This window comes from Ahaetulla prasina, chromosome 2, assembly GCF_028640845.1.
Source record: "Ahaetulla prasina isolate Xishuangbanna chromosome 2, ASM2864084v1, whole genome shotgun sequence".
Classification (NCBI taxonomy): Eukaryota; Metazoa; Chordata; class Lepidosauria; order Squamata; family Colubridae; genus Ahaetulla; species Ahaetulla prasina.
The window spans coordinates 229,378,460-229,390,603 of NC_080540.1; the positions used below are offsets into that span (position 1 = coordinate 229,378,460).

General features: G+C 36.7%; 1 protein-coding gene across 1 annotated transcript; it reads left to right on the plus strand.

The window, feature by feature from the left end:
• The first annotated feature begins 4,492 nt into the window (after positions 1-4,492).
• On the plus strand, positions 4,493-10,669 carry LOC131193387 (forkhead box protein D4-like 1). The gene has a single exon (XM_058173481.1). The coding sequence runs from the start codon at positions 5,883-5,885 to the stop codon at positions 6,855-6,857; it is 975 nt and encodes a 324-aa protein (XP_058029464.1). The 5' UTR covers positions 4,493-5,882; the 3' UTR covers positions 6,858-10,669.
• Positions 10,670-12,144: the final 1,475 nt, after the last annotated feature.

Here is a 12,144-nt window from a genome sequence, read left to right on the forward strand (position 1 = left end):
AATGTGAATAGATTTCATTAGTTTTAACATGCTTCTGGTTGTTTTTTTTAAAAGAATTGGGATACCTTATCGAAACAAATGAGGATGACACAACTTTATTTTAAGGGTAGGAGCATGAGCCTCTGCTTGAAAGGACATTTGAACCTCTCAAAGGTAGAGAACATGGCTAGTTCTTTAAAGAGAGAAAAATCTTGGCCAGTGATGTCTGTTGTGTCTCTGTCCCTCTATGTCTCTCTCTGTCTCTATCTCTCTGTCTCTGCAAACTGCAAAAAACATTCATTTGTCACCCTTTTCCATTGCACTGCAAACTCTGGTTTTTGTTCAGTTGCCGAACTGGAATAATAACTAGGGATTGGACTGCCATCCCAAGCACTGACTTCCTGAATCTCTAAGGCAGTGCTTGTTATTTCTTTGGAAGACATAGATACATAGGACAAATAGACCTAAGTATCACACCCTGTAATAAAGCACTATTTTATTAACTCTTCTAATGTATCAGATTTCACATAAATCTTAATAAAGATTTCAATCTACTTTTCAACATTACCAGTTGTCTGACTGATTTTCTCATCCTCGGTAATTATATTTTTTATAAAAGTTTTTTTTTATAAACAGACAAACACACAGTACATAATCATTCAGTGTATCATCTGAGTACATCTTTTGTGTCTTTCCACTATTTATAGTATCTTAATATTATCATTCCATTTATTATAACATTTCTCCCACATTTCTATTAATACATTTATCTATCTTCTTTCTCTTCTTTCATCTTCATTCATATCATTAGAACATTATCCTATATATCTCTCTTCTCTAACCACTGATAAAATTGCCCCATATCTTAAAATATTCCAATTCCTCTTTTTAATTGTCGAAGTCAATCTATTCATTTCTGCACAGTCCAATATTTTCTTAATTACTTCTCCCTCTGTAGGGATTTTCTCTGTTTTCCATCTTTGCGCAAATGCTATCCTTGCTGCAGTTATAACATGTATAATCAAATAAGTATTTTCTTTACTAAATTTCTCTGGTAAGAAAGCCAATAGGAACAGTTCAGGTTTTAAATCCATATGTTCAGGGTAATTATATTCTGTCAGTGAAAATGGGTGGTTGACCTTCAGTAATATTAAAATCAGACTTGTTCTTAAAGTGAAATTCTAAACATTTAGTAAAGAATAAAATCCATTGATATAATTACAATAAGATTGCATAAAATCAGGTGCCCAGTACTTCTAATCCAGGGATTTGAAATAGTTCAAAACAAGGATGTTATTTTCTACTTTTTTTAACATGATAGGAAAATAATACATTTTGGTGAATTTGATAATTCACCAAATTTGGTAATTTTAAATAATTTGTAATAATTTAATAATTTATAATTTAATAATTTAAGTAATTTTAAATAATTTGGTACCGGAACAGACTTGTAAGTGGATCACAAGCTTCCTAACAAACAGGAAGCAGCAGGTGAAGCTAAGCAAGATCACATCAAATACCTGTACAATTAGCACAGCCAAGGCTGTGTGCTCTCCCCACTTCTCTCTGTATACCAATGACTGCATCTCCAATGATCCATCTGTTAAGCTACTGAAGTTCGCAGATGACACAACAGTGATTGGTCTCATTCAAGACAATGACGAATCCGCATATAGACGAGAGGTCGAATGACTAGCCTTGTGGTGCAACCAAAACAATCTGGAACTGAACACACTAAAAACCGTAGAAATGGTGGTAGACTTTAGGAGAAACCCTTCCATACTTCCACCTCTCACAATACTAGACAACACAGTATCAACAGTAGAAACCTTCAAATTTCTAGGTTCTATCATATCGCAAGATCTAAAATGGACAGCTAACATCAAAAACATCATTAAAAAAGGACAACAAAGAATGTTCTTTCTGCGCCAACTCAGTAAGCTCAAACTGCCCAAGGAGCTGCTGATCCAGTTCTACAGAGGAATTATTGAGTCTGTCATTTGCACCTCTATAACTGTCTGGTTCGGTTCTGCAACCCAACAAGAAAGACACAGACTTCAGAGGATAATTAGAACTGCAGAAAAAATAATTGCTACCAACCTGCCTTCCATTGAGGACCTGTATACTGCACAAATCAAGAAGAGGGCCGTGAAAATATTTACAGACCCCTCGCATCCTGGACATAAACTGTTTCAACTCCTACCCTCAAAACGACGCTATAGAGCACTGCACACCAGAACAACTAGACACAAGAACAGTTTTTTCCCGAAGGCCATCACTTTGCTAAACAAATAATTCCCTCAACACTGTCAAACTATTTACTAAATCTGCACTACTATTAATCTTCTCATAGTTCCCATCACCAATCTCTTTCCACTTATGACTGTATGACTATAACTTGTTGCTGGCAATCCTTATGATTTATATTGATATATTTGACCTCTTCATAGCAACTGTGACCAAAAGAGAGGAAAATAGTTGATACCAGCTTCTGAGGAAAAGTGCTTTGTAACCCTGCATTTTTTACCAAGGGTTTATTAAAATATTTTGGGCCTATTTTTCTTTTTAATGGTTGAGCCTTATAAAACTATTGTCCATATATAGAATATTAAGTCCGAATTTATCTAGAATTAGCAATTAATAAAGAAAATATGTGTATGTCCTTGAAATGTCACTTCTCCATTTTTTTTGAGAGATTCCATAATTTTTCACACTCACACACACACACACACACACACACACACACACACACACACACACACGTTAAGGGAATGTATTCTACATCTCTTTTCCTTCTTCTAGACCATGTTTGGTGAACAGGTGCTAAGATTGAGCTCTTGCAGTAAATTAAACTTTGACTAGGACTATCCAATACAACCTTTACCAACTTGGAATTCTCCAGATGCATTCGGCTACAATACCCATAATTTTCAGCTAATATGGCCAATAGGTAATGGAAGTTGTTCAGGAGTATATCAGGATAAAGGTTAGGGAAAGGTACTCTAATGAATGATGAAAATTGTTTCTTTAGATCAGGGGTGTCCAATCTTGGCAACTTTAAGACCTGTGGACTTCAACTCTCAGCATCATGAACCCACAGCTCAAATGTGAATAGATTTCATTAGTTTTAACATGCTTCTGGTTGTTTTTTTTAAAAGAATTGGGATACCTTATCGAAACAAATGAGGATGACACAACTTTATTTTAAGGGTAGGAGCGTGAGCCTCTGCTTGAAAGGACATTTGAACCTCTCAAAGGTAGAGAACATGGCTAGTTCTTTAAAGAGAGAAAAATCTTGGCCAGTGATGTCTGTGTGTCTCTGTCCCTCTATGTCTCTCTCTGTCTCTGCAAACTGCAAAAAACATTCATTTGTCACCCTTTTCCATTGCACTGCAAACTCTGGTTTTTGTTCAGTTGCCGAACTGGAATAATAACTAGGGATTGGACTGCCATCGTGCTTGTTATTTCTTTGGAAGACATAGATACATAGGACAAATGGACCTAAGTATCACACCCTGTAATAAAGCACTACTTTATTAACTCTTCTAATGTATCAGATTTCACATAAATCTTAATAAAGATTTCAATCTATTCTATTCTATTCTATTCTATTCTATTCTATTCTATTCTAGAAGTAGGTTATTTCTTCAGTTCAATGATTTTTTACAAAATATATTACTGGATAACTTTTAATATGTTCTGCTAGAAAGCTTTAAATCTTAGTAAATTTTGTAATTCAGTCAATTATAGATAAACAAGCTATGGTTTAAAATTAAACATTCAACAGTATATTTCAATAGGCAATAGCTTAACATCAGAAAGATTATTCTAAAATTTAAATATATTTGACCAGAAATGTACGACTCTACCCTGAGTGATATTACAATATGGTAGATGTCTTATTGTCTGATTGATGGGGTAAAAAGCACTAAAAAAAAAAAGAATTCATTACTTTTACAGTGTAGTGCAGTGGTGTTTTATAAATAAAATTCTATTCATACCTTGATGAACGTATCTTTTCTTTTATGTACACTAAGAGCATATGCACCAAGACAAATTCCTTGTGTGTCCAATCACACTTGGCCAATAAAAATTCTATTCTATTCTATTCTATTCTATTCTATTCTATTCTATTCTATTCTAGAAGTAGGTTATTTCTTCAGTTCAATGATTTTTTACAAAATATATTACTGGATAACTTTTAATATGTTCTGCTAGAAAGCTTTAAATCTTAGTAAATTTTGTAATTCAGTTTTGTAATTCAATTATAGATAAACAAGCTATGGTTTGAAATTAAACATTCAACAGTATATTTCAATAGGCAATAGCTTAACATCAGAAAGATTATTCTAAAATTTAAATATATTTGACCAGAAATGTATGAGTCTACCCTGAGTGATGTTACAATATGGTAGATGTCTTATTGCCTGACTGATGGGGTAAAAAGCACTAAAAAAAAAAGAATTCATTACTTTTACAGTGTAGTGCAGTGGTGTTTTATAAATAAATTCGTTTCATTTAGTTTAATGGTGATCAATGAACACATTAAAAAAATAAGAATTTTATAAATGTTACCATCCACTTCAAGCTTTGTAATCAATGCACTGTTAAGCAAAGTAACTTAATTCTAATTCTAAAGAGAATAGGATGAATGTTCTCATTTATTTTTAAACACAAATATATTACGGTAGAAGCACGTAGCAGAATTTATAATGAAAGAACTACAGAGCTGGGTTGGATCAGTTCCAGAGTACAGTTAGCAGATCAGCTGAGCAAAAAATTATCTTGAATTTTCTGCACCAAGTTTTCTCTTTCTCACCTTTTTATTATTTCGGAGTCTAGGAACGAAACTCGTTGATGAATAATTATGTTTTTCCTGGCACGAATAAATGTTTTCCTGGATTTATCTGTATCATACCACATACCTATTGTATGTGTAATATATTTTGCATAATACATTGAAATATATTTTGACCTCTTCATTTACTGCATAGGCAATTGACAGGAATTTTAATTTTTGTGCTGGTTTTTTTCAGGGGTGGGGATGGGTAAGGTTTTTCTCCCATCTATTTTTTTAAATTAAAAAGGTTCTTTATCCATATCTGTAAAGTGCTGTTCCTCCCATGATTTGAAAATGCTTCTTCATCTATCGTTTCTTTCTTCTCAACCTCCACTCCGCATTTTGTATAACCTGGAATACCTTCCCATTTTATTTTACCCACTTCAAGAATAAGCCATGGGTTCTTGACCTGAGTGTTCAGTTTGCCTTATTTTCTAAAAATTGCCATTGCTTGGAGGCTCTTTTTCAGAATACTCTGCGATTTTGGGACACTTAGCCACCAGAAAGTAGGATAGATCTTTCAGCCAATGTTAATTTACCAAAACAACGGAGTAAAAAACCCTATGAGAATTCTGAGCCCAATAATTTTTCTTAAAGACAGTTCCTACTTCTTCCATACAAATATCGCAGCTCTCTTTATTTCAGCCATCTGGGCTAGTTGGGTTAAGTTTTCTGGACCACAGCTTCTGTCCCCATTAACCATGTTATCAAGGGTTGATGGACTAGATAGAACGCATCATATGGAGAGCCATATCATGCCCCTCTTTTAAGACCACCATTCACACGGGACGCCTTCATAGGACTTCTGAGTTCACCTTCCTATCCGACATTCCTATCAGAGTCAGAAGGAAAGCAGGGGTTGGGGACGGGGGTCACCTCCGATGCGCTCCCTCCTTCCCCAGGGATTGGAGCATGCCAATGGAAAAGGAGACCCTCCCTCTTCAGATGACAGGGAGAGCAATAAAAGACCCCCAGAGCCTCGAAGCTGGACCATTCGGTCGCACCGGCTGCAGGTCCCTCCTCGCCCCTCTTTCGTGGCCGCGTGGGTGGATCTTCCCTTCCTATGAGCCCATCCGGCGAGGAAGCCTTTGAGGACCATCTCCTAGGAGGTCGCAGTTCAGATGGGGAAGAAAGTCCCGGCGTCTTGGGCGAAAGCAGCCGGGGACTCTGGACCCGTGCCAAGGAAAGCCGGAGCGGCGTCGGTGCCGGGGGTCGCAGCCAGCCCACCGGAGCAACGGTGGCGGCTGCAGCGTCGACGGCCCCCGAGGGACTGGCCAAGCCCCCTTATTCCTACATCGCCCTGATCACCATGGCCATCCTGCAGAGCCCGCAGCAGCAGCTGCCTCTGAGCGGCATCTGCGCCTTCATCCGCGGGCGCTTCGCCTACTACGGCCGGCGCTTCCCCGCCTGGCAGAACTCCATCCGCCACAACCTGTCGCTCAACGACTGCTTCGTCAAGGTGCCCCGCCAGCCCGGCAGTCCCGGCAAAGGCCACTTGTGGCGCCTCCACCCGGCCTCGCAGGGCATGTTTCACAACGGCAGCTTCCTCCGGCGCAGGCAGCGCTTCAAGCGGCCCGCGCCCTCCGCCGCCGGGATCTTGTTCTTCCCACCTCCCCCTGGTGGTCCCTTGCTGCCTCCAGCGGTCGTACTTCTTCCCGCTTGCTCCTCGCCGCCGCCGAGGGAAGGAAGAGCGGGGGCGGCCCGAGGGACCGAGCAAGCAGGGAAGGGGCGCCGTGGTCCCGGGGAAGAAGAAGAAAAGCGGGCCTCGGGGGAGATCGGCCTGCAGGACGGCGACAGCAACAGGTGCTCCTTCAGCATCGAGAGCATCATGAAGACGGCGCCCACCCTGGTGCAGCTGAGCGCTTGGATCCCCTCTTCTGCCGCCACGATCTGCAACCGCAGTCCGGCTCTGCTGTCCCGGCCGGAGCGCTTCGTGGCCTCGTGGAGGACCTTGCTGGCTCCCGGCACCGGTCAACGTCCCGCAGCGCTGTTCGCGGGTCACTCAGAGTTGACCCTCAGCCGGTCTCCTGCCTTTTAGATCTACACTCTTTTTCTCTTTAATCTTTTAATCTGACCTCCAATTGCTCTGCTTTAGCACGCCCCCTCCCCAAAAAATGAAGAGGTGGCTCCTTAAATTCTGAAAGTTACTCTCCCTTTTTCACCACGCCGATTAAGGTGTCTGACTACCCTTCTGGGGTGAAGGACAGCATCCTACAGAACGAAATTTCCATCCTGCTTCAGGCAACGACTGAGCAAGGTTTACATGTGCCCAACATCTAAGGATCCACTTTAATGCAGTGTTGAAATGAAGTGTGACTGAACTAAAAAGAAAAAAGAAAAAAATCAGACTATCCTTCTGATTTCTAATCAGAATTGGATTGGAGCTGAATTCATGTCAACTGATGGCTTCATTGTCAACATTTTAAATAAATAAAAGCAGAAATAGACAACTGAGATGAAAGGGCTAAGTTGATAAAAGAAGTTCCATTTTATGAAGAGCATGAGGCACTTTGATTCCCAGGTTTTGCATTTACCTCTTTATAGCAACTTGTTTGTGTTTCCTTCCAGCTCAGCAGAACACTCATTCCTCTTTTTTTCTTCCCCAAATATTGTGTGTTATTCTGGAGACAATATTAGTCTGGTCCTTTTCATCGGGGCTCCCGTGCCTACCTATATAATGCTGTATTCCTCATTAATGATTGTAATCACTCACATAAAACCTATATAACATCTAAAATCTAAGAAATTAACCAAAGTTTAAGCTGATCCAAAGAGAGACTAGCTCCATGCAGAGACCAGAATTCCAGGAATCTTCCATTAGATTTGTTTTTCAAACATCTACAGGTTGTTTAGAGAAACTAAAAACCGTCACTTTTTGTTATTCCTTACATTCTGCTTTCAGCTAGTTGGTTCAACATTCCTAATTCTCAGCAACTATAATTAGTTTTGAACTGAAAAGATCTCTGTTTGCATTTCTACTTTATATACATTTCCAATTCCTTAGTTTATTCTTTTTATAAAGCATCAATTCAAAACGTATTTTGAACTACAGGCAAAGAATTATAGTAGTATGAGTTAGACTGTTTTTGGCACTGAAGTCAAATATAGGTATTTCTCATGTGAACAGATTGCATAATACATACTGATCTATTCTCGAAGAAGGGTAATCTGTTCATATGAGATATACCTATTCTCATACCTAGGCCTTAAAAGTATCCTATTTAATTTAGTTCAGTAATATATCCCACAGCAAAATTTCAAGGGTCAGCTATTAATAAATTAACTTCTATTTCTGGACTGGAGGAAACCTCATTTTATTATTTGCTTCAGAGAACAAAATAGTTTTGGATGAATTTTTCTTCAATTCAAAAAAAAAGTTCATGGAGAGAGACTGCAGGGAGGTTAAAATAAAGATTTCCAGTAACCCAGTTCATCCGCTGGGGTAGATGGAGAATTAAGCATCCTATGTCATCGGCTTGCTTTTTATTATCTAATCTTTCTTGTTTTATACATGAACCTGGGAGATCTGGATTTTATCAAAACAAACTGTTATCACCTCTGTGAGACTTATGTAAAGGCAAACTGTGTAACACAGAATCAAACACTACATTAAGATAGTAAAAAACATTTTTGTGAAATTGAGAAAATTCCTTTTTAATGTTCTGCACATATAACAATTCCGTTTACAATAAAGTAATAGATGAGAGAAGGACCCATGCTAATTTTTTGTGATTCTTTGTGTGTGAGTTATATGTAATTTGTAAAAATAGTACAGTGTGTAAAATTTGCTCTCATTTTTGGTTAAGTGTGTGTTTAGGCTAAACATCATCTCATAGTCCCAGATTGGGGAATCAAAAAACATCTATCTAATAGCCCACACTGGACCAGTAAGGTAAAATACAGTCTATAACCTTCAATGAAGATGCTTTCACTCTGCAGCGGAATGATTTTCAGTTGATAAACAAACACATCTTTTCCTGTCAGATTGCATTATATAAAGCATTTGTAGCTCCATGCTTCTTTATGCAACTTTCAATTTCTGTATGGCGTTTGCATTCAACATCAAGCTTCTAACCATACAGCAACACAGGTTGTTATTTATACAATGTGTTAACTATAAATGGCAAAACATGTCAAAGCAGTTGGAAAGCAGCTGAAGATGGCACTTCATCCTGCAGTGGATTGACTTGGGCTAATAATGAAATCTACATACCTATATCTGTCTGTCTATCTGTCTGTCTGTCTATCTGTCTGTCTGTCTGTCTGTCTGTCTGTCTGTCTGTCTGTCTGTCTGTCTGTCTATCTATCTATCTATCTATCTATCTATCTATCTATCTATCTATCTATCTATCTATCTAAACCCATCTAAACATATACACATGATTTAACTTTATTTAAAAGTTTGTCTTGATAGCATACATAGATATTACAAATGCAACCAATTAAAGGATATAAGATATGTTTTATTAACAAGAAAGAAAACTGCTTCTGAATTTATCTTAATAGTGGTTAACAAACAACTTTTTTTCAAGGTTACCACAACTTATATTTTTATACAGCTGAACTGTACTGCTCCAATTAAGGTTATGTGTATCTTGAAAATAAATATAGTATACAATGAAGATTTTTTCACTCCAGGTGGCGCTATTTAACCACTTTCTCAGGTATTTAAAAAAGTTTAAAATACAGACACCAAGCTGCTATTTTGGATTTCTGTTGTCAGAATAAATACTTTTTTTGCTTGCTTTTCAAATTAGTAAATCTTATTTTGGTTTTTTTAGTACTGTATTCTAGGATTGGTGTAATTATTGTGGATGATTTATTTAAGGTTTTCTCCGAGAAGAAAAGCAGCACTGAATAAGTTTCTGAACCTGCTGCCCAGTTGCTGGTAGTCAGTACAGTCTTTAAAGAGACGAATTAAAAAAAAGGTATGCAATATAATGAGATTAACATTATGAGTTTTATCTGGAATAGTTGCTACAATTTTTGCAGATTTTGTCAGAAAAACATCTTGGTCTGAAAAGGTTTGCATTTCTACAGTACCCTTAGTTAATCACTTTCCCTTTCAAATATATTAGATCTAAAACAATAATACTTATCTTGAATATTAAGATGTTAGAATTATACATATTTAATAATGTCTGATTAATGCAATCTCATATCAATCTCATAAATGAGATTAAAATACATATGCATGTCTTAGCATTTGTGAATGTTTTTAAAGTAATTACAAGCATTGAGATGCATAAAAATAGTATTTTTCTGATGATTCATGAAAATTATTTTACTTTTTCCATAACTTTAATTCCCAGGAGCTTATTGTTATATTTCACAAAGATTATTGGCAGTTATTCAACAGTTAGCCTTTCTATGCAGAACATTCAGGCAGTTAAGAAAATACCCAATACAGCAGTGAAATAAGCAGAAAATATCCATATGTAATATAACAGGGATGTGTATCACAATTGTTTTATTTTTCATTATGTGTACATGTTAAATAATTTTTAATATAGCTCAATACAAGAGATAAGCGTTCATAATAAATATATAGTAATAGAATTGGTAGAATTTTTCACTGAAAATGGAAGCTGGATAAAGTAGAAAATCTAGCAGATGCTAAATAAATTTATCTATTAATACTTTTTTTGTCCACAGGAATAGTGCTATTTACCTTTGGTTTTAATAGAAAACTGTAAGCAGGTAAATGTGCGTTCTGAACTTACAAACAACTCTTTTCTTCTTATATAGTGAAAGGGTGAAAAAAAGAACCATTATTCCAGAAATTTTTTTGCCTCTTTGTAAATCCAAAATAGTTTTCCAAAGCTTGCTTCAGAATAATTAGGTTTGGCACCAACCTTTGTAAAGGAAGAAAATGCATGGTAATATTTTGCTGTGTATCCCCACTTGCATAAATATAATGGAAAGTAAGCTTAAACTAAAAGCATTTGGTAAACCTGCCAAGAGTAAAAATTGAGCAATCTGATACCTTAGTTTTCAAACATGATTTATGCATTGTGGCTGTTCCAATGCTCCATATGAATTGACTGAACATCCTAGAATTTGTTTCAGAGTGTTTTCCAATGTGTAAGACTTACATTACAAACATGGTACCACCCCGCCCCACCCTTTGCTGGATTTAGTACTGGTGTTTAAAGCATTTCATCATGCCTACGTCAAGTGCCTGATCTTCTGACCTTCCATCGTGAGCTAAAAACATATTTATTTATTGAAGCGGGACTGGCATAATGTTTTAATAGTTTTAATCTTAAACTGGGTTTTTATTGGGTTTTTAAAAATCTTTTATAATTTTAAATTTAAACTTTTAATTATCAGCCTTTTGTAATTTGCTAGGTTTTAATTGTTGGTTTTAATTGTATTTGTGTTGTGTTTTATTTTTGGCTATACACCGCCCTGAGTCCTTCGGGAGAAGGGCGGTATAAAAATTTAATAAATAAATAAATAAATAAAATAAATTTATCTGAAAGTCATGAATTGCTGGTTTCCAGAAGGCAATGTAATTCTTCGTATTTTGTCGTCATACATATAGCATATACTTACCTGTAATTTCCATTTGGTATTTTTCTCTAAATACTGGTGGTCCTCATTAACTGAACTGCCTCGTTTAGTGACTATTTGCAGTTACAATTATGATGAAAAAGTAATTTTACTATCATTTACTACCTTGACAAATCTGTAAAGCAAAGGAAAGCTGAAATAAGATCGTAAGCACAGTTGCAGCTTCACTTAGTGGCTGTTTCACTTAACTCTGACTTACTGTTCTAATCGTGGTCACTAAATGAAGACTTCCTGCAAGCATAGTCCTGTAGATAAGTTTAAGATCAAGTATTTCAGCTAAACAAAGCTGTTAAGCAAGCTGCAATTAAATAATTCCCATTTCTTGACTAACAATTAAAAATTTCAAACTGTTCTATACATCACAGTTTTTTAAGGTCCTTTACCCCTTCCCCTTCCTGTATTCAAAGCCACCCATTGAGCCCAGAAGTTCCATCAGTGATTAAATGCATATCACAAGGTACATAAAGTTCATTTATGTAAGTGCATACAAAACATGTGATATATATGAAAGGAGTAGTTTCTGTGGAGACATCATATTTCCATTATTTTCTCCCTTTATGTACATGTCCTAACAGACACCTTCCCAAAGACATATTTCATAATGATGACATCCACCCTACTTCTTGTTCCATAAACTAGCATATAATATGAAACTGGGTAGACTAAACCATGAAGTTAACCATGAATAAGCATGGTGTGCAAATATCGCCCCAGCCTCTGATTTTATATGGAGTAAGCCTGGTGAATTC

Coding starts and splice junctions, on each gene's coding strand:
- LOC131193387 (XM_058173481.1), top strand. CDS start 5,883: ATGAGCCCATCCGGCGAGGAAGCCTTTGAGGACCATCTCCTAGGAGGT.